The sequence below is a fragment of the Octopus bimaculoides genome, chromosome 9, assembly GCF_046866305.1.
Source record: "Octopus bimaculoides isolate indiv1 chromosome 9, ASM4686630v1, whole genome shotgun sequence".
Classification (NCBI taxonomy): Eukaryota; Metazoa; Mollusca; class Cephalopoda; order Octopoda; family Octopodidae; genus Octopus; species Octopus bimaculoides.
The window spans coordinates 1,860,302-1,883,685 of NC_142936.1; the positions used below are offsets into that span (position 1 = coordinate 1,860,302).

General features: G+C 38.3%; 2 protein-coding genes across 3 annotated transcripts in view; both read right to left on the reverse strand.

Annotated features, from left to right (window-relative positions):
• Window positions 1-571: 571 nt before the first annotated feature.
• On the reverse strand, window positions 572-6,289 carry LOC106872563 (ATP synthase subunit C lysine N-methyltransferase). Its single transcript, XM_014919591.3, has 4 exons — window positions 5,903-6,289; window positions 3,628-3,765; window positions 3,361-3,411; window positions 572-1,777 (listed from the first exon to the last, which is right to left on the reverse strand). The coding sequence occupies exons 1-4, from the start codon at window positions 6,287-6,289 to the stop codon at window positions 1,583-1,585; spliced, it is 771 nt and encodes a 256-aa protein (XP_014775077.2). The 3' UTR covers window positions 572-1,582.
• A 2,258-nt stretch (window positions 6,290-8,547) lies between these two features.
• The window catches only part of LOC106872565 (nucleolar protein 10), a 328,579-nt gene continuing 313,742 nt past the window's right edge, over window positions 8,548-23,384 (reverse strand). For both annotated transcript variants that reach the window (XM_014919596.3, XM_014919595.3), the window contains 16 exons: window positions 23,247-23,362; window positions 22,224-22,360; window positions 21,311-21,376; window positions 20,034-20,094; window positions 18,686-18,762; window positions 17,563-17,641; window positions 16,434-16,583; window positions 15,989-16,108; window positions 14,911-14,989; window positions 14,128-14,255; window positions 12,954-13,052; window positions 12,166-12,246; window positions 11,771-11,959; window positions 10,909-11,201; window positions 9,645-9,747; window positions 8,548-8,794 (listed from right to left, as the gene is read on the reverse strand). In XM_014919596.3, coding sequence (XP_014775082.1) covers window positions 8,657-8,794; window positions 9,645-9,747; window positions 10,909-11,201; window positions 11,771-11,959; window positions 12,166-12,246; window positions 12,954-13,052; window positions 14,128-14,255; window positions 14,911-14,989; window positions 15,989-16,108; window positions 16,434-16,583; window positions 17,563-17,641; window positions 18,686-18,762; window positions 20,034-20,094; window positions 21,311-21,376; window positions 22,224-22,360; window positions 23,247-23,362 — 1,916 coding nt within the window. In that variant the 3' untranslated portion in view covers window positions 8,548-8,656. The remainder of the gene's footprint in view (window positions 8,795-9,644; window positions 9,748-10,908; window positions 11,202-11,770; window positions 11,960-12,165; window positions 12,247-12,953; window positions 13,053-14,127; window positions 14,256-14,910; window positions 14,990-15,988; window positions 16,109-16,433; window positions 16,584-17,562; window positions 17,642-18,685; window positions 18,763-20,033; window positions 20,095-21,310; window positions 21,377-22,223; window positions 22,361-23,246; window positions 23,363-23,384) is intronic.

The following is a 23,384-nucleotide window of genomic DNA, read 5'->3' on the forward strand; positions in this document are numbered from 1 at the left end:
CAGTCATAAGACTGTGGTCATGCTGGAGCACCACCTTGAAAATGAATCGAACACAGTACTTGTTTTTTTTTCTTTTCTTTTTAAACCCAGTACTTATTCTGTCTGTCTCCTTTGCTGAACTGCTAAGTTACAAGGACATAAACACACCAGCACTGATGGGCGACAGATACATATAAATGTATATACAATGGGCTTCTTTCAGTTTCCATATACTAAATCTACTCACAGGGCTATAGAAGATGACACTTGCCCAAGGTGCTATACACACTCTAAGCAAACTTAAAAATAAATACTGGTCAGTACTAAAAGCAATGCCATCTTAATTCTCTATGGAGAAATAAACTGGAGACAGACTTACGCGTGTGTGGGTGTCTAAAAGTAGCTTCTCTTTTATCTCTGCCGACAAAAATCCTGGTACACGAGAAATGTGGTGCTAAATGAGGTGAGGGACGAAAGAATTGAATGGTGTGGAGGTAAAGGGTAGTGTCAGTGAAAGAAGAGAAAAAGGTAGAGAGAGATTTATGGTACTGGTAATATACACACACACACATATACGAAAATTAACAAGTCATACTATTGCAGAGGATTTTATTAAACCATCAATATCAGCATTTTTTAAAACAGTCCTGGAAAAAGATGACAAAGTGGTTCAAGCCATGCTACTCAGTAACAATACTGTTAGTAGAAGAATAGATGAAATGAGTAAAGATATTGTAACACAACTTGTTGAAAAGCTGAAATCAAGAAAATTCCCATTACAAATGGATGAATCAACTCTAAGAGACAGCAGTTCATTAGTTGTCGGCTGTCTATCTACTCTTGTATATATTTTCTTGCGTCACTGATAATGGTGAGGTCACCAAGTTATTTGCAAGACAAGAAAAAGATGTGGTAATTTAGTAAAATATAGAGTACAAGTTTATAGAAATAGATTTTAATCTGCAGGAAAAACTGACTGAAATATTTTTTTTATTGCTTGCTGTTGGTCATTGATTGACCAGTCAATGTGGTAAAATAATGTGGCTGGTAAAAAAAGCTTCCACATAAAATGTTTGTTTTGACCAAGTAAGCCATGTAATTTAACCTGGTTCAATATTGACTAACAGCAGAATGTCTGGAGAACTTTCTTCTACTACTAGTGTTGTAAGGGAAAGCACGATTAGTTTACATGTATACTGTGGGAATATATACAAGGGATGTGTTTGAGAATGAGGTGTGTATACAGGAACAGATGTATATACAAGTGAATCTGCACATCTGTGTATATATGCTGTGACGATCCAGCTTACAAATGCTTTCAATGTGAAGGGTAGCTGCAAAGTGAAGAACTTTGTTTATTTCTCATTGGCCAGTGACTAAAACTGGTTTCTCCTGTCCAGTAAAATGGTCTGTGACCAAATAATGATTTCATTCGTAATGAAACATTTACCTCAACTGGAAGTAATCGTTATACATCACTCAACTACCACAAGGGAGGCCTTCAATATGATAAAGAAGGTGACTGACCAGAGGAGATGGATGTGTTGTCTTGGTTTGGAACTTGTTAGTTTCAAATTGCTTCAGTATAATCGTGGTTTGCAAGTCATCTTTCCATCTTCAAGTCTTCATTGCTGTGTTCTTTCATGCTGGGTGAAGAAGATTTTCTGTAAAGCCACACTGTATCAATGCCAGTTCCTATAGTTTGGTATGGTTCCCAATCAGGAAAAGGAAATCTGCAGGCCACAACAGACATGCTGCTGTCCATTTCTTTATTTAGTTTCTCTTTTAGTGGCATCATCTGAAAGAACAAGAAATAAAATGTTAATGATATTGGACTTAAAAACGTACATCTATTCTCGTTTATCACTGATTCATTTATCACTGATCTGGGACAACATGGTACACTCAACTGTGAACAGGCTCCTTTATTCATTTATCTCTGATTGATTTAACATGGTTTCTTTTTGGAACCAAACATTCACGATAAACGAGGATGTATGAATGAATTTGAGACAAAAATGCTGCAAGTCTACCAACAAGACCGTCTGCCAGCTCACCGTCTTAATATATAACAACAATAATAATAATTTCAAATTTTTGCCACAAAAGCAGCTTGGGGGAGGTGGGGATGAGTCGATTACATTGACCCCAGTGTTCAACTGGTACTTATTTTATTGACTCCGAAAGGATGTATAGTGATGTCGGTATGTGACATCCTATAATTTTTATAATTGCATGCAAGAAAGAGGGGTCACCTGTGTTCCTTTATATAAGGGATGAACTGGAAGTCCCTGGAAGGTAATTGGAATGTCGAGGGAGATTACTCTCGTTAAATCCCTTTTTTGTGTTGCTTTCCTGCTTGACCACCAGGGGTCACTACAAATGAAAAGCAAAGTCGACCTTGGTAGAATTTGAACTCAGAATGTAGCGACAGGCGAAATACCACTATGCATTTTGCCCGGCTTGCTAGCCATTCTGCCAGCTCACCACCTTACTATATAATAATAAGAATAATTTCTTACATAGGCACAAGGCTAACTTTTAATCATTTTTAATACAGCACAAAGCCAGGCAATTAGGTCTGTAGTAAGATTTAAATTTGGACTGTGTGGTTAATAAGTTAAAACTTTCTTACAACCACTGCATTGCGGCCCTTGAGCAAGAATTCCACTTTGCTAAGACTTCTTAACAAAACAGAATAGAAAAAAAAAGCTTTTTCATAGCTGGTTGGTTATTTGTAATGGGAAAGTCATTCATGTGGAAAAAAAATATTTGTTTAACAAAAGAAATGAATCTTGCTCAAGTGGTAATGTGTGGGTCTCTACTGAGTCACTTGTCTTGCTGGAAAAAGCAGCTTAATTTCATCAGTCACATTCTTCTGCCCTATGAAAAGGAAGGACACAATGAATATTGTCTAAAAACAGAAAGATGATGAGTTGGTCATGTGTAGAACATAGTTCTGGTTGATCAAGGCTGATCTACAGCCAAACAACAATTATTCATACAAACAAGGGAGAAGGAACACTTCTTGTCCTTAATATCCCAAGAGCTTATTGTGAGCCTCAGTATCCTGAGAGCTATGCTAGCAGAGTGCAAGCTTCCGGTAGGACCTTCTAAGTTGGATGTGTTAAAGGACAAGGGTCAGACTAAGACGGTCCACCTCTTCCCAGGAGTAAAAAGGGCCAACACTCCAATCAAGATAAAAAAACACGGTTACAGAAGCATCGACGATAATTCAAAATGAAAAAGATCTGGGAGAAGAGAAGACAGCCCAGGCTCATAAACAGTGGAGGAATGTCACTGATGGCCTGAGCTCCCTAAGGAGTGAAAGTTTTAATAAATATTAACAAACATCAGTTAAAATAAACATGTAAAGCTCACCATTTGTTCCACTCCAAAGATTACAATGTTATCAAACTCTGACAAATCAGTCTGAAAATACATAAAGAAAAAATAACAATGAAAATGGCAATAAAGGTTTATTCAAAGCTGTGCCCCAGCATGGCCACAGTCCAATGACTGAGACAAGTAAAAGCTAAAATACTTTCATATATAAATATATATACATTGCTCAACCCATGCCAGCATGGAAAACGGATGTTAAATGATGAGGATTCGTAGAGAAATGTTTCTATACAAAAGACCTACCTTCCACAAGTCCTGCCTTACAAAACCAGCTCGTTGGTTCAATCCCAGTCGCCATGACCTAAATTTAGAGTAGAGCACCAACCAGATATTGAGCTCAACGCCTGTCGCCTTGAAACCATGCTTTGCTGCTTCTAACACCTGGAGTAAAGAACAAAGCAAGACCTTATTTACATTTGACGGATTTTTGTCCTCATCTTGTTTCTTGTTAACACAACGTTTTGGCTGATTAAGTGCTAAAGTGTTAAATTCTGATATGGTCAAGTTAATGAATGAACTTCTGCTTAATCACTTTACGTTTTGCAGGACATAGCATCCAAATCTCCTTCAAATTGCACCTTACTGTCTTAAATGAAGGAAAGGCACATAAGATAATGTAGTGCAAGGTAACCCCCTCCCCCCCAAAAAAAGGCAAGATGGTTATGGTTGGGTTGTTCTGGGTCATAAGCTTGCCTAGTCAGGGTTGACTGGAACTAAACAATAAATCTTGCTGAGCTTGATTTTGCCTTTCATCATTGTAACAAAAGCACTCAGAGAGCGCAAACCTCTGCCAAGGCAACACCAACGTCCTCTCAATGATTAGCCAGAGGTGATTTTTAAAAAGAAATTATCTGAAATAAACTCGACTGCTCTCACAAACGAGAATACTAAAAATGGACCTGACCGCTCTCAAAAATTAAGTAAAAAAAACTGGAAAAATAATCCAGAATCCTTGTCTGGTATCTGATCAATCCCAATGGTAGTCATGGAATGTGAAGGTGGGTGTGCAGGCTGTGTTTGTAAAGCTGCGTATGTGTCATCTGCAGTGGAAACAGAGACAGTTTTCTCTATGAAGGCCATTTTTGACTATTCACTGTCTTATAACATTTAGCTTTCCTGGCTGGAGGTCATCTCGTGAGGGCTACTCAGCCTTCTGGTAATGTTCATGATCGCCCCATAGGCAAAGAAAACACGAATGCTTAGTGTACACACCCTGTAATCCAAGTAAGAAGGCAAACATTTTAAAGTCGCCACAAACATCCCATTTAAACTTATACTTTCTCAAGGAGCAATTTTACATTGTCATATTCTTCCTTCATCTGTATCGAGTGTGCAATAGGCAGGGATGGATGCGAATAATGGAGGTAAAATATAAACTTTGGGAATGAATGATTTACTGGTAGAGTAGAAAAATGTTTTATAGCAAGAGTTACGTTACGCAACAACTTGTGATCAAGTGATGTTAGAGATTTTGTTTACAGACAATTGATGCATGATGGTATGTACGATACGTGATGTATGCTGATATGTGTATATTAGTGTAATTCGACATATCTCGCAAACGGTCGATGGGAGAGAAAAAAAGAAACACATTTTTGGAATCAGCACAAAATTCTGCATTAAAATTACTCAAAACAATAAGACAACCAAAACTTTTGTGAAAGTTTGTAACCCAGTGTATTTTGTCGCTTTTAGCAATGCCCCTTCACGCTGTGAGTTCAAATCCCGCTCTCGATCTATTTATCTTTACATTCTTCCGAGGTCGATGAGAAATACTGCATCTTAGAAGCGCTCCGGCAAAGAGACATTGCAATGACTGAAACCAATAACAGAATCGCCATTATTCTGCCAAGGTTTACGTGTGTAACTCTTGAAACAAACAGGATAGAACGAAACTGAAGATGTTAGCTACGTTATTAGCATGGTCCGGTATAACTACGTTGGTCTTTGGCAACACTAGCAAAATTTTAAAGTTCTGGACTACATCTTTAGTTTCATATCAGAGAAGAGTTCATAAGGTTGGGCTTCGTTCAGTAAGACCCACAATGAGGATAACTATTGTACTTCGGGCACCGGGGCCCACAATTCCACTAAACGAAACACAGTACTTACTGCACTGAGATATTGATTCCACAAAATAATTCCAAGAAACTTATCGCTTTCAAAATAACCGCGCAATTTCCACGTATAAGGTGCCCAACGTGTGCTGGGGTCAACTTAATTGACTTTATCTTCTCGCACAAATTTCGAGCCTACAATATTTACATTTTAATAAAGCGAAGACCATAGTTTAGCTGCTCTCGTTTACCTGTCATTTTATTATTTTGGGGGGGGACGATAGAAGGTGATCTGAAAAAGATTTGACTGCTATTTTTAGCAGGTAAAATGACAACGAGGAAGCTCCATCTGTTGTACGGACCAGAAGTTGTTTCATCAAATGTTTAGCTGGAAGGTTACATTAAAATACAAAATTAGCAAGATGAGGTATGTTTAAAGTAGAAAGATAGATCGAACTTACAATGCGACCGTCACCACTGCCAATGTCAAGTAAGGTCCCACCACTTGAGCCTCTTAATGCCCTCATCACATTTTGAACTTGAGTCGTGGTTGCTGGGACGAACGGAAGGCACACTTTACGAAGAGCTGGAGACAAGAAAGGTGTCACCACCGCATAGAAACCCACTGCTATCGCACCTGATATTCCTAATATTGTTGCCCCAGTCGTAGTTAATTTATATTTCGTGTTTATATTCTGATTTTCAGCAGATATTATTACCTCAACATCACTCATGGTGCTTCTGAGGACGAAACGTGCTTCAAGTGTAAATAGTGAACTGTAATTATCTCCCTTGTATTTCAGGGTAAAAGCTTTTTCGAGGAAGATTTGGTCTTTCTTCAAAGACATGATTTTCGAAATAGCTTTACATACATATATATATATACACAGACACACATACATACTAGCAGAGATACCCGGCGTTGCTCAGGATTAAAATGGCATAGTTTTTAATTGCTTTACTTTGTTTCAGTCATGTGACTGCGGCCACGCTGGAGCACCGCCTTTATTCGAAGAAATCGATCCCAGGATTTATTCTTTGTAAGCCTAGTACTTATTCTATCGGTGTCTTTTGCCGAATCGCTAAGTTACGGGGACGTAAACGCAGTAACATTGGTTGCTGAACGATGGTAGGAACACACATACAAACATACAAATATATACGAAAGTCTTCTTTCAGTTTCCGTGTACGAAATCCACTCCCAAGGCTTTGGTTGGCATGCTGTGCTTGAGGAGACCTATTGAGTCAAGTACATCAACATCAAAATGAAAATCAAATGGAAATTGTAGTTGTGATCTCTGTGCCATTGGCATGTAAAAAGTACCATCCGAATGTGGTCCGTGTCAGCCTCTTCTGGCCCCTGTGCTGGTGGCACATAAAAAGCACTCACTACACTACACAGCCGTAGAAAATCATGGCAAATCAGACTGGAGCCTGGTGCAGCATTCCAGCTTACCAGCCCTGGTCAAACCTGTCCAACCCATGCCAGCATCGACAACAGACGTTAAATGATGATGATGATATATATCATCATTTAACGTCTCCTTTTCCATGCTTGAATGGTTTGACATGGACAGATGGTTTCTATTAGCTGGATGCCCTTCCTTGCACCAACAACTTAACAGAGTGTACCCGGTGCTGTTTTGTGACCCTCAGCACTTGTAAGGTCACCAAGCAATTTGTAAGACAAGACCCTACACACTCCTTGCCTCAAGTGATTGGGATATTATAGTACTGAAGGATAAGAAAGCAAGAGAGGGGGACAGGAGCAGGTGTCTTGCTGAAGAAGTAAATATATGTGGTGTGCCATCTGAGGGGGGGGGGGGGTCGAGATACAATCTGAATATGAGACAGAATAGGACAGAGAAACAGAAAAGGTTGAATTGGTCTGTAAGAGTGCTAGAATGCGAATAGTGAGACATGATTAGTAAGAGGGAATGAATGGGTGTGTAGGGAATACCAGTTTAGTGGAAGAGAAATGAAGGAAGGAAGGAAATAGGGTTCCACAGAAGATTGATGGAAGAATGGGTTTATGAGGAGTCGTGGGTGAAGGACTGAAAGAATCTCGGTTCTGTTGAGATGGAGGAGTCTTTTCAAGCACAGAATATTGCTGTTAATCTAAATCCCTTGTCATCCCTTCCAAGAAGCTTAAAATTTTGAGGTCAGTCTTCACCACTTCAGAAAAACATGTCAAACCATAGAGAAATATTACCTTGCTTGGAAACAGGTGAAGGTTGGTGACAGCAAGGGCATCCAGCTGTAGAAAATCTGCTGCAATAAATTGTCTGACCTATGCACATATAGAAAGGGGGACACTTAATGCTGAAGATGATGTGTCTAGAACTACATTCCCCAGAGTATCTTCCCATTTTGCCAACGGAAATAACAACTCTTCCACTTCTTATCTGCCTATTACATTGTCCCTGCCACCATTTAGTAACAGGAACTGTAAGCAACACCATTAGTAACAGGAATTGTTTACTAACCATGACTAACATGTCTTCCTTTTTGGTCAGTTATCATCATCATCATTTAACATCTGCTTTCCATGTTGGATGGTTTGACAAGAGTTGGCTAGGCAGAAAACTGCACCATGCACTCCAACCACTCCACAAATATTTTATCTTGTTTGCTCCACCATACTTAAAATGGTATAGTCAGGGATTTGGCTACCAATTATTGCAGGGTCAGCAGTCGCTTGGAAACTCCTTCAAGACTTGAGCTACCTTGTCTACTTCTGCAGTGTCTATGGTTATTGGAGAAAGAGAGTATAACACGTCTAGACTGTCACACTGTGCCACCACAATCCACAGTGTGCAGCATTTTCACCAGTGCGTAGTATGGAGGATTGTTGAGACTGGAACAATGGATTGTAAGGTATGTCCACTCGTTTGGCTGACAGACCCAAGTTAAAACAGCAATTACCTGTGGACCATAGAATCGTTTGAATGAAGGTAACCTGGGTTTAAACACCATTGGCATTTTGGTGAGAAGGTCATGGGCAAGGAGTTATAAACAAAAAGGTATTTACAAAATACTATAAATATATAACCTATGCAATAATGAAACAACCATTCCATTATACCAAAGAATCAAAGAGAAGGAGTTAAATATAAAAATTGCTTTTTTTATTATTATTTATAACCAACCCCTTATCATAACAATAATAATAATAATAATGATAATTATTATTATTATTGTTGTTGTTGTTTATTTTATCCAACCCGTTTCCCCATCCAGAACTTTGGTTTCGATTTGAAGTTGCGTGTGATATCATGAGCAGATCTACGAAGCTTCTTCCGTTCCAAATGATGCTCTTTTCTCTTTCTATGTTCCAATTCTTCATCTTTGTCCTGCAATAAAGAACAGAAACCATTTTATTTAAAATGACAATATAAAAAAATTAAAAACAAAAGGAAAACTAAGGTAGGGCTCCAGCATGGCCACAGTTAAAAAATATTCATAAATTTCCTTTCCTTTTTAAAGCTTCTAATTATTTTATTTGTTGTTTATTTCCAGATTTTGTTTTTTCCTTCAGGTATAGTGTATCTAGGACTACATTAATCAGTGTTCTTTCTTTATTTGTAAGATGATAAACTGTAATTTGAGTCTGTTTTGGCTGTTATTACTAGCATGGTAAATGTCCATTGAGTGATTTAAGCTATCAGATAATTAATTCTGAGATTTCACATCCAAATCTGCTGCATGTGTTTTTCTTATATCTTGGGGCAAGACACCTTATTCCCCATACCCCTGTTAAATTAGGTGTCATTGAGGATGTCATCAGTGTGGCTGCTAAAGTTGCAGCCCCAGAAAAGGGATCACAACACCCTATTTATTTTATTCCAAAGAAAGAATCCAATCCATGGGATCAGACATGCACAGGAACGGCTGTGTGGTCGAGAAGTTTGCTTCCAGGTTCAGTCCCACTGCATGGCCCTTTGGGAAAGAGTCTTCTACTATAGTCCTGGATACACCAAAGCATTGTGAATTGATTTGGTACATGGAAACTGTACAGAAACCTGTTGTGTGTGTGTGGGGGGGGATGTGTGGCTGAAACACAGACCTGGGAACGAAAGAACAATTCAGGTTCAAATCCCAGTGGAGACAGAATTTTGGAAAGCAGCAGGAGGACCCCCAGGAGTCATGACTTGGGTGGGACCGGCTCCCATAGAGAAGATACACAGTCTGTAGGAAACTTACCTTCTTCAATGTGAACGAGAATTCCATGTGTCCTGATAAAGTATCTCGGTTCGCTTTGGCTTCATCTTCATTCTCTTCATTCAAACGTTCAAACAAACTTCTCCTAAAAGACAAAAAAACAACAAAAAAAACAAAAAGAAAACAGAAATGTAGATACAGATCATCATCATCATCGTTTAACGTTTGTTTTCCATGCTGGCATGGGTTGGATGGTTTGACTGAGGTCTGGAGAGCCAGTGGCTGCACCAGGGTCCAGTCTGACAATGTTTCTACAGGTGGATGCCTTTCCAAACGCCAACCACCCTAAGAGTGTAGTGGGGGCTTTTTACACGCCATCGGCACAGGAGCCAGTCAAGCGTGCCTGGCATTGATCACGCTTGGAATAAACTACAAAATATTGTTTTCAAATATTGACACAAGGCCAGCAATTTCGAGGGAGATGGGTGGGAGGAGTTTGAACAGACAAAATACCACAAAACATTTTGGCCATTCTGCCAGCTTGACACATTACAAACCATAAAATATTAGTTGCAAAATGACTGAGTGGTTCGAATCTCAGTGGAGGTGGCAGTAATGTTGTTGTTATTGTTTAATCTAGGTCAGTCATGATCAAGCAGATTGATGACATGTAAGTGATGAGTAAAGTTTTTTAACCACAGGTCATCCTTGATTGAGCTGATTTATGACACAGAACTAGTCAGCTGATCAATTGCTGTTGTGGGTTAAAAATGAAAACCATGCCAAGAACTTACTAACAATCATCAGTGTTAGGCTATCATCATCATCATCATCGTCATCGTCATCGATCTAACGAGCACTTCTCCATGCTTGTGTGGATTGGGTGGGATTTGTTGATGTGGATTTTCTACAACCACATTCCCTTCCTGTCACCAACCCTCACCTGTTTCCACGTCCGGTAAGATTCCACCCCCATGGGATGGGGAACCAACCATGTTTTTTTTTTTTTTTACAGAAGATTGGGAATGAATGACATAGCTGCTTGTATAACAGTGACACTCGTTTACAACTGTTATGCAATGCCAAGGCAATGAGACACAAACAAACACACACACATTTATGATGGGCTACTTTCACTTTCTGTTTCTATTAAATCCATTTACATAAAGTGCCACACAGCAGGATTGAATCCAGAACCATGTTGTTGGGAAGCCAACTTCTTACCACACAGCCACGCATGTACAAATATACAAAACACCATAAAAAAACAAAACCAAAAGAAAACTAGAAATAGAGAAATACTAACTTGTTTTTCTTTTTTGCTTTTGATAAAACATCATCACCTTCTTTGAGTTCAAAGAATTTCGGTTTTGATTTCTCAGCAGATGCTTTGCTCTCAGTGTTGGTCAAATCATTTTTAACATGTCCTCCTCTCTTGTCCTTCTCAACAGTTCTCTTCTTTTCTTTCAATTTCTTTTTCCCCTCAACCCTTCGATGTTGTTCCCTTAACTCTTCCTTTACTTTCACCTCATCTTCCTCACTCGTACTGTCGTCAGTGCTGGATTCGTCCTCACTCGCTTTACCTTCCAATTCTTCTTGCTGTAAGGAATGGAAAGTTAGCAACATGAATGAAGTAGAAAACTAGTAGGATAAGTACCAAACAAAACCTAAGCCCTGGGGGTCAATTTGTTTGACTAAACCCTCACAAGGTGGTGCCCCAGCATGGTCGTAGTCCAGTGACTGAAACAGATTCAAGATGAAGGGGGAGGGGGCAGTCATTGTCAGTTTGAGGAGCACAAGGGTTAGAGAGGTATAAAGAGAGAGAGTGGGAGGGAGAAAAAGAAAGAGAAAACTAAGAAGATAATATGAAATGAATTGCGAAGAGTTATAGATGGAAGGGAGTGGGAATATGGGCGTTGGGGGAGAGGAAGAAGGAGAGGAAAGGGAGACGCAATAAGGTGGGAGGAGACAGGGGAAAGAGTAAGAAAGAGAGGGGAGGAAGTAGGAATAAGGAGGAGATAGGAGAAAGGAGACAGAAGAAAGAGTACGAAAGAGAAGGGAGGGAGTAGCAATAAGGAGGAGACAGGAGAAATAGTAAGAAAGAGAGAAGAGACAGAAGAAAGAGTAAGAACGAGGAGGGAGGGAGTAACAAGAGCCAGGGTGCATACCTCAACAGGTTTGAACTGATCTTTGACTTCTTTCTTTTTCTGTTTCTTGTGAAGATCTTTTTCAAGTTTCGTAATTAGGGGACTGATTAAGTGGAATTCTTTGCTGGTGCGATCGATTCGGAAGTTTTTGTTGTGGAACATGGCGGCAAAACGTTTGTCTTTCAAGAGGTTTGGCAGCTTTTCTGATTTCTGTGGGGAAATAAGAGAAAATATTTCAATAGATGGCACCATTCATAGAGATCTTTGGTGGCACACAAACATATATACATGTTTATACACGTGTATGTATGTATGTGTGTGTATATATATATATATATATATATATATATATATATATACACACATATCTGTTGAGAATATATAGAGAACATGCACAGAAGCTTGTAGTTACTGACCTTGGCATCAGCGCCTTGTTTTTCATCTTCTAAATCTTCCATCAGCTTGAGAGCCAGGTCTTTGTTGATAGGAGGCAGTTTCTGCACCAAGAACATTAACCATATTAGGCAAAAATGATATAAACACATATTTATATTCAGTGCATGCAATGTATGTAGGAAAAGAGAAAGTAATTGAACGAATGTTATCATTGATAAAAGTCGTGGACATGTTTTGACATATCACAGTACACAGTATTGACCAGACCGTCAGATACTGTTATACACCACTGGTCACAATGTGCTTCCAATTCTGTCTTGATTGCACCATTCTTTTCTATCTGGACCCAGATTGCTTAACTAGATCATCTTCTCATCAGCATGGAGGCCTTCCAAGTGGCCATTTCAGATCTCTTGGATATAATTTGGCAACTGTATGGGTCCACCTGTTGTCTGTGAACCTGATGACATGTCCAGCCCAGAGGAAATTGTGCTTTTGGGACTCTGCAATCACATCTTTCACTCTGCTCTTGAATAATCTCATTTCCAATGTGCTCTCTTAATGCTATTCCTATTTCTTCCAAAGTTCAAATTGACGATGCAAGTGCTTATTTTTAGAATGACATTGTAGGGTAAGTGTGAAAGACCAGACTTGGTTAGTTTGAACACAAAACAGGCAGAATACTTGGGCTGGATTCGGCCAGTTTAAATGCTGAAAGGTTAAAAAGACATCCAAATCTGACCTTTCATCAACTCTCGCACATTTGACCTTTCACTCTAACATTTCATCAAGTTATTAAAATACAAACCTCAAGTTTGACATGAGTGGTTCGACTTTTCTCAATCGTTTCTCGAATTTTTTCTTTCTTGTATTTATCGTATGCAAACGGTTCAATGATTGCTTTTGCCTTGCAAAAAATAAAATAAAATAAAAAAATAATAATGATAATTGTTATTAAGAAATTATAAAAACAAACCCTCAACGACACTCCTTTCCGTAAATACTATTTATATAATGATAATAACATATTATTTCCTCTGTTTGTTCTTACCTGTCTTCAATGCATGTATCTGAGGGTTACACTTTATGCAACCTTCACTATGGAAGAAAACTGAAGACGTAAAGGAAATATCTAAAATAATGAGTGTCAAGAAGATCGATAAATTTATGCATTAAAATGGAAATAAGAACATTTTATATAAAGTGGAATTTCTACGAATCCTGTTTGTTCTGCAATAACGCTTGATAATAACTGAATGCCTCATTTAACTGAAACAGCCCTGCCTCTCTCCCTCTCTTGGAACCCCTACAATGTATAGACCCGCTTCACCTACAAACTTCATGCTAATGATGCCTTACAAAAACCTAAACTGAAGATTAGTCTCCTTAACCTCACCAAACTGAGCAAACTTAATAAGTTCATGGTTATGGTACCCTCCTCTCCATTCTGCAGAATCACAGGCTTTCCTCATTTTCTTGCCATCTTTTACAAATCCTTTGAATTTTTGATCCTCTTTGAGTCCCACTGATAAAAAAATGGATCTATTTTTTGTTTCTCAAAGTTTCTAAATCCTTATGACATAAACAACAAACAATTCTGATAGGTACAAACAAAACTTCTAAAATGGATGGAGAAATTAAAAAAATTGCTTTGGTCCAGTGGTAGAATGTCTTGTCATATTTACAGAAGTGGGTTCAAGTCCCACAAGCAGCTTTTGACATTTTTCTATCGATGGGCATATTTTAACCCAATATTTACATGTTATTATTATAGCTTTATCTATTTTGAGTTCCACCCTCGAACCCTGCCCCCCCCCCCCCAAAAAAAACATAAGATTTATTTTAAGTCTCTTGAAGTTTCTAAGTTCTGATATAAACAGCAAAATCTTAATTTTAAGTAAAATATGGGAAAAAGGTCTTTCTTCCTCTTCTGAAAAAAAAAAAAAAGAAAGGAAGAAAAATATGGTAGCAGTTGCCCCTACCTTATGATAGAGACGGGTGTCCATAAAGTAACCATGCATGTAGGCACGTAACATCTTGGAACCAATCAAGTGTGACAGACCAATCTCTTCCAGTTCGTTTCGTGTGACAAACTTGTAGTCGTCATATACTGAAATATTTACCAAACGTGTGAGATTAGAGAAAAAGCTTTGACTCGTGTAGCAATGTGTGGAGAGAAGATTTGGTGGAGCTGTTTGGAAATCTATGATGTGACCGTGTCAGGAAAATTCACCGCAAATGCTTTTGCTGTAGGAAAATTTTCTGTTAAGGAAACACAAGAACACGATAACCGAGTTTTGGGCAATTATCTTTCTCTGATTGGTAGGTTACTTGAGAAAGTTACCATTTCAAGAAAACAGCTAAATTTTTTTTGCTTTACAATAAATTTTCCTACAGCAAAATTGCTTGTGGTGAAATTTCCTGTAACTCAATGTGACACGACTGACTGGACATTCAGCGTGTTTGGGTGACAATAGAAGTGTTGGAGGCAAATACACACACACACACACACAAAAGGTTTCTTTCAGGTGCTATCAACCAAATCCCCTCATAAAGCTTAGGCTGGCCCAGGGTTATAGAAGATACATGCTCAAGGGGGCCATGCATTGGGACTGAACCCAAGGCCATACAACTGGGAAGCTAGCTTCCTAACCACACAGCCATGACTGTGCCTACACAAAGTGAAAAAACCCTTTAGAATTTGAAGAGGTTTTAAACAACAACATAAAAGTCCAAAGACAAAATAAAATTAAAGCCAAACTTACCTGTTTCTATTTTGCTTTCTTCGAGTTCTTCAGTCAAACTATCCAAAAATGAACACCATTTTGGAGCAGTACCAATCGACTGAAAGGAAACCATGAACAATAACAGTAAACTGTGAGTCTTTCATATTGGACAACATATAAACATCGCCATTTCCATATTTGCAGGAATTGGCTAAAGTTTATTGAGGCAGGCTTTATATATAATGCCCCTCCTGCCACCAAACCTTGCTCGTTTCCAAGTAAGCTAATAATTTTCCAATGGCCACACGTTTTTGCAGAATACTGGAAATGACCGACAAGGAGACACATCAACACGTGTTGCACTCATGATGGCAAGATAATGGTTTCAATTCCCAGACCAGTGGCAGATTGTGTTCTTGAGCAAAACCCTTCATTTCACATTGTTCCAGTTCACTCAGCTGTAAGAGGGTCACCCTTCCAACGGACTGGCCTTCTGATTGTTGCTCTGACAATTCAGTCACCAGGGTGGTAGCATTTGAAAGCTACAATAATGCAAGGAAGTGCATTGTGGCCAGCAGTGTATAACAACACTAGATTGTATGGTTGATACAATGATATGTGTGTGTGGCACATAAAAAGCATCATTCAAGCGAGGCTGATGCCAGTGCTGGTGGCACGTAAAAAGTACCATTTGAGCATGGTCGATGTCAGTGGCCTCTGTGCCGGTGGCACATAAAAAAGCACCCACTACACTCTCGGAGTGGTTGGCATTAGGAAGGGCATCCAGCTGTAGAAACTCTGCTAGATCAGATTGGAGCCTGGTGCAGCCTTCTGGCTCACCAGTCCTCAGTCAAACCGTCCAACTCATGCTAACATAGAAGGCGGATGTTAAACGATAATGATGATGATGATAAATATATGACAAGTTTCTCTCAATTGCTGTCTACTAAATCTACTCAGAGTAGAAGACACTTGCCCAAACTGCCACACAATGGGACTGAACTTGAAACCCTGTGGTTGGCAAGTAAACTCCTTAACCACACAGCCATGCCTGCACTCATAAATATATAAAAACATAAAGGCAAATAGAAGGAACTTAGTGAAAGTGATTGCTTACTGGTAGGAAATAGACGAGGACTTTAGGAGCTTCATTCGTTAGGAACACCATACCAGAGTTGGGGTAGACAGCTAAATCTGTAAGGGGTACACCTGGCTCAATAGCTGTGTATGCTTTACCCTGAAAACAAGAAACACAGAAAATAAATAAAAAGAAATATAATATTGACGCATGCTCAAAAATAATTTTTTCCACTTAATTAATAAAATTAATTTGTTTTTGTTTTATAGTGGAATTCGATATCATATATGGGTCAATATCTCCCACACCTTGGTGTGAGCCATTATGATAAAATAAGCAGGAGTTAATGATTTCATATTTTGGCACAAGGCCTGCAATTTCAAGGGAGGGTGTAAGTTGATTTCATCAGCCCCAGTGTTCAACTGGTACTTATTTTAGTCAATAACAACAAATATTGTACAGCATTTACAAACTGTAAACTTACTGTGAGTTGATTCCAGAAGCGAAGAGTTTTGGCATCCAGTGAAAGTACAAGATCTTCTTGGTTGTGGAAATAGATTGATTTGATGGGGAGACCATAATGGTGGTCTTTGACTAAGAGTGGTTGGTTGGAACGAAGATCATATAATAATACCTGAAATCATTGAAGAGTGATTAACATTAAACTGTAAAGGAGGGCCAAAATGTCAGGTTGGCTTAATGGTTAGGGTATTTGGCTCATGACTGTAAGGCCATGAGTTCAATCCCTGGCAGCATATAATATCCTTGAGCAAGACACTTTATTTTATGTTGCTCAAGTTTTCTTACCTGGCAAAAATAAGTTGTACCTCTAATTCAAAGGGCCAGCCTTATTACATTCTGTGTCATGCTGGAGCTGCCTGAGAACGATATTAAGAGTATGTGTGTCTGTGGAGTGCTCAGCCATTTGCACATTAGTTGATCAGATCATAACTGATGGAGTGCCAGATTATAGATAAAATAATTACCGATGGTGACGACAATGGAGTGGTTAAGAGTGCGGGCTACTAACCCCAAGATTCCGAGTTTGATTCCAGGTAGTGACCTGAACGACAACGACGGCGACAACAACAACAACAGCAACAAAAACACCAGAAAATACCTTAGGAATTAGAACCCAGGTTTGAAATTTCCCCAAGATACCTGATAGAGGCTGGAGGGTATATCAGCCGAAACGTGTTAACAACAAACAAGATGAGGACAAATATCCGTCAAATGTAAATAATTCCTCATCTCTAAAATATAGAAGTATGCATTTGTCTCAAAAGAACCAGTCTACATCACTGGAGGCAAATGAAGTCACAGGTTACATCAGAAGTTCCCTTTTCTTGGAGAGAGATGTCTAAACAAAGACTAGGGGTCTCTTACTCCCAGCCATAAGATGGCTGTTGATCTCATGAGTTCATTTGCTTTTTGACAGGTTTTGTTCTTTAGTCCATCAGGGTGTCTAACAGAAATCACTCTCCTTACCAAGCAGACTTAGTGAGGTTACCAGTTTCATTGCCGACAGCCCAACCATGTGACAGGTTCTATTGGGTTACATATTAACAATAGCACTTGAGGTAAACAAAGAAGACATAACGGAGAAGACTAACATGACCAGAACTGGTTCCAATACCAAATTTCAGAGCATCTTGATATTTAAGAGCTGTTACGGCAGGTTTGCTGTCGACTCTGAAAAGAGAGTTAAAATAATGTAGATTAACAATAGGAAGTTTTTCTCTTCTAATTGCAAGGATAACCAACTCATTATATTACATAAACGATATGACATAAATCAACATTGTTATCATCATCATCATCACCAAGTTAATGAGAGAGCTTCTACTTAGTCAAACAATTTGTTAGAAATAATAGCTAAAACCCCTCAAACTACACTTTTCTATCTTAAAAAATTAAAGGACACCATGAATATTGCAGACCTGGATAAATAAGATGAGGTGGTCATGGCCTGCTCAATCAGGAGTGACTCAGGGCTAAACATATACTAGCCTCTATACTGAATGTTGTTTTCTCACAAAAAAAACCAAAGAGCAGATGTGACTGTGGGGTAAGAAGTTACTTCCGAACCATATGGTTTCAAGTTCAATCCCACTGCATAGCACTTTGGGCAAATGTCTTCTACTATAGCCTCAGGCCAACCAAAGCCTGGTGAGTGGATTTGGTAGATGGAAACTGAAAGAAGCCTGTCGTATATGTGTTTCGGTGATATGTTGAGCTTGAGAAGACTCGTCAAGTGAAATTGTAGTTGTGGTTGATGCTGGTGTCATGTAAAAAGCATCCACTGCACTTTTAGAGTGGAGTGGTTGGTGTTAGGAAGAGCATCCAGCCGTAGTAGATCATGCCAGATCAGACTGGAACCTGGTGCAGCTCACCAGCTTAGCAGTCTCAGTGAAACTGTCTCACCCATGCCAGCATGGAAAGCAGATGCTAAATGATGATGATGATGATGGTATATATATGTGTGTGTGTGTCTGTCTCCCACCACTGCTTGATGATCAGTGTTGGTTTGTTGACATCTCCATAACTTAGTGGTTCAGCAAAAGCGATCAACAGAATAATTATGAAGCTTAAAAATAACAAAAGTAAAATATGTACTGGGACCAATTCATTCGATAAAAAAAAGTTCTCCAAGGTGGTGCTCCAGTATGGCTGTAGTTTAATGACCGAATCAAATAAAAAATAAACGATAAACAAAATCAGAAGAAGCCTGCTTACTTTATGTGTTCCTTAAAGTTAGGGCTTAGCAAGCCAACCCGGGTCTTGGATCGTGGATCCCAGCATTCAATGGTACCCTGAAATGAGAAAATAAGGGAACAAAATTTAACCCCTTCTGTTTTCCTTTGTTTTTTCTTTTTACTTTTGTTTAACGGTAAATGTTGGATTGTTCTGAAAATTCAGCCATTTGTGTGAATATCCATCAGTGGGTGGCTGTTGGATGTCTCTGTAGTTATTTAATTATCATTTTTTTCTCTTTAATAATAAGTGCAAGGCTGTCCGTAACATGAACCACCAAGGGAAATACTAATTCATAGCAGTATCTGACAGAAATAGCAAAGAAATATCCCTGAAATCACACCTCACTGCCTTAACCCTTTAGTATTTAAACCGACCATATCCTGTCCAAATATTCTACCTGGCAAGATCTGGCCTCTCACACCTACCTGACAATGTAATTCTAAAAATATACAATCACATCATCAAAATTTCAAAGCTACAAGATACTTGTCATCATAGATATACTTGATCTGAAACCAACATAATGACAAATTTAAACTATAATAAAACAGGGAATTCCTTGAAAACTCATTCTGCTGTAATTGAAACCTTGGGCCACTTTTTGAGTTCCACCTGTTTAACACAGCATCCATGACTTTCAGGAACATTTTTTCATGCTCAGAATTGCGGAAGCATGGAATAAACTACCAGCATTTAGCTGTCAGGACACTACATCTTTCAAAACTTCCCTGCTTCCCAAAATTTGCCAATTGTACACTTGATGACCCCAACTTTTTTAGTGACTCGTTCACTGTTCACTACCTGTTCATTATTGAATTTACCATTCACCCACCTTTGGTTTTTTTTTTTTTTTTGATGAGTTGTTGTGCACCTGAGCAGTGTAAACACTAAACTCATTATTATTATTAGTTTTAAAGATTCACACTGCATATTGAACCAATCACCAACCAACCAACCAACCAACCACGAGCACAAGAGATCCTTTACCATCAATGTCCAGTTGTCACTGTTTTATAAAAGCACCATTGTTACACAAACTTTATGCAGACAGCTTTTGATATGAAGAATGGAAAACTACACAAAAGAATTGCACACCTTTGCAATTCTATTCCATCCAGTCCAAATATTGTTCTATAGATGCTCAAGCTGATTATTGACTGGATAAATTCCATCTCAGTGTGGCTTTGTGCCAGTGACAAGAAGTTGAAGTATGATTATGTCAGGGGTTGGTCTACAAAGGTCATAACCTGATCCTTTTAATTGTTATGCAAAACAATTAACTGATTAAATAATTACAAGATAAAAGAAAAAAACTGAACACACTTACTTCTCTTGTTCCACAAGTGAAGAGTTCATGATACATGTTCATATCACAGCAATTTGATGTTCTGTGAAGAGAAAAATAAAAGTTGTTTGTATTGAGGCATATGAAATTGTTACACAGTGTTAGAAATCATATTACGGAGATGTACTTGCATAGCAAGTGACCTGGTCTGAGATCGTGTGCTGGAACGAAAACAATTGCAGCGTGGAAGGTGTTTATAAGCCATTTAAGAAACACACAAAAACCGTTAGATTCACTTTGACATTTAAATTCGATTTGACAAAATATTTTCGTCACTTTGAGATCGCGACCTGATCACTAACAAAATTCCGTGCTGCATCATATTGTGAAATATAAAAGACAAAAAAGGCAACAAAAACAGACAAACAAGCATCACTACCTCCCAATCTCTGAAGAGAAGTTAAGGGACAGAGCTTAATTCTGGTTTCAAAGTTGATGAGAGAAAAATGTTTTGGACAGGATGCTAGTTCATTGCAGGTTAACACTCTCTAATACTGATCTAAACCAGAAACCTGGTAGCTAGGTGTCCCAAGAAAATGGTAAATAAAATGTTCTGCCGAGAAACACTTAAACCAGATTTACCTCACGGCCTATGAGCAAGTTGCTCCAATACCACATCCACTCAGTTAACCAACCTCTGCTATTGTCACACTGGCCACTAAAACATCAATCACCATCATTTAATGTCCACTATTCCAGGCTTGCATGGGTCAGATAAAATTTATTGAAGCAGATTTTATATGGCTGGATGCTTTTCCTGTCACCAACCCTTACTTGTTTCCAAGCAAGGCAATATTTCCCCAAAGTCAGACTGGAAAGGAACAGCATTGCTTGTGTGATGATGATGCTTATTTCCAAGTATCACATAATATCAAGATGAAGCTACACACACATACATATACAAGTTGGGCTTCTTCACAGTTTCTACCAAATCAATTTCCCTCAAAAGGCTTCACACAACTGAGGATATGGCAACAAACATTTGCCCCACGGTGGGATTAAACCTAAGATTTCGCGATCGCAAAAAATATGTAAAATATACGATTTCCAACCATTATGTGATTTTGTATTGCAAGGAAGGTAACTCTTCCTATTTCCCTTAACTTACACTCTACTGTTTTAAAACGGAAAGAGACATAGGATAATGAAGAGGGGTGTGGGAGGGGTGCAGGTCTGAATTGGTGTACTTGATAGAGGTGGGCTGGGTCCACATAGGAAATATTTGGTAAAAGAGTTAAACAAAAGTGTTTAAAACTTACGTTGAATTTGTTTGAAATGGTAACATAAATCTGCCCAACTCAAGATTTAAACGATAAACCTGGGAACTGGAGAAGCAAGAAAGAAATTTATAAAAATTTAGATTATTTCGACAACAGAAAAAGTAAAAAGGGAAAACACGAATAGAAACAAATGTTAAATGGTGAAGTAAAATAAAAAAATTTATTACTAATCAGAAATTGCACAGGTTTTTGCCAACATAACATGGCAGTCCTGGTTTAGGATGAATGTTGCTGTAATTTAGCCCCAGGAGACATAACCAGCTGGAGACGATGTCTCCTGGGGCTAAATTACAGCAACATTCGTCCTAAACCAGGACTGCCATGTTATGTTGGCAAAACAATCTTTACTCTAAAGTACTGTTACTGAATATCTCTCGTTGTGAGATTTAAAAATAGAAATTTGTACAGCTGATAAAAAAATTTAATTGAAATATTTTAATTTTTGTTAACTGAATTTTGATTTGTATTTCTTTTAATTTCAGCTTCTGGAAATGACTTATGCCACACAAGTATTCTGTTGAAAGATTAGATACTATTTATAGATTAAGAGCTCTTTGGTACTATAAATGGAGTTCACTCTGTCGCAAACATTTGGACTGCATCTTGGAGGCCCAATTGCTGTTCTTCACTTAGGAAAGGAGATATATTGTAAAATGCAAAATGCAATGATTCTTCTGATGGCGTGCACTGTGGCAATCAAGTGTGTTGGGGGAAGGGGAGCTAAATACAGTGGCCATATCACATTCTACAATCCAAAATGTAGTAAAAGCATTTTTTCCATTGTGAATTTGTTGTTATTTCCCTGAAAAGATGATTGATGGCGGAATATTTTTTTTCTAAATACCATTATCTGATGCTAAAATGTTGGAAAATTGTTCCTTAATATACAAACCTGGCCCCAACAATAAACAAATCACAGAGAGACGTGTGGTAAGACATATCAAAACCATATTTTGGAACACGGGTACAGTAGTAGGTGCCAGCTTGGTTATGGAACTCCACATATCGGTTGACTTCAAGGAACACCAACTGGAAGAGAGGAGAGAATGTAATGAGATATTTATTCTATCTATATATACATAGATAGATAGATAGCTATGTATCTTAACTCAACTTACATACACATACAAATATATAAAAGTTATTTTGAAAAACAAAATGACATGAACCTTTTGTATTGTGTGTAAACGCTTTCACAGGTCATCATCATCATCCATATAAAGGAAGTTGGTGACTATTTGTGATTTAGTTTCAGATTTAGAATTCTTACAAAATATTCATCTTTCATTTTATAAAAAGGAAATTAAAAAAATTTTTCATTTGTATAAATGTCTAGATGTTCACAACATAGAACATTTCTAAGAGAGGAATCATTAATTTGCTGTTTGTGCACTCTCACATGGCTGGTTCATTTGGATCCTGTTTCTCCAATGTAATTTTCACTCATTGTAGGCATGTGATGCAGTAGATGAGATTTTTTGCTTTGCAATTCATGTTTGCATTTACCTTTAATTCCTTCTCATTCTTGAATCTTTTGGTTGTTCCTGGCTCAATTATTTCAGACATCCCATAAGTGTTTCCATGATTCGTTACCTGCATTATTTCTTTCTCTAATGTGAACACTGTCTTTGTTAGAAGTCTTTTGAGATTTGGTGGCAGTTTTTATCATCATCATCATCGTTCAACGTCCACTTTCCATGCTGGCATGGGTTGGACGGTTTGACTGAGGACTGGCAAGCCTGAAGGTTGTACCAGGCTCCAATCTGATCTGGCAATGTTTCTACAGCTGGATGCCCTTCCTAATGTCAACCACTCTGAGAGCGTAATGGGTGCGAGAGTGTAGCGTATATATCAAATATATATATATATAAAAAAAAAAATTTTTTTTAATTCAAACCATTTTGGGGTGTATTACCTTAGAATAATCTTCAGAAAGTACTTTTGTTTTTATGACTTCTCTGTCCAAGCCTCGTTCAAATTTCATTGAGAGATTTGTAAGGTCATAGCAGTGGACACGGGGCTTATAAGAACCTGCAACACAAACAAAGTTAGT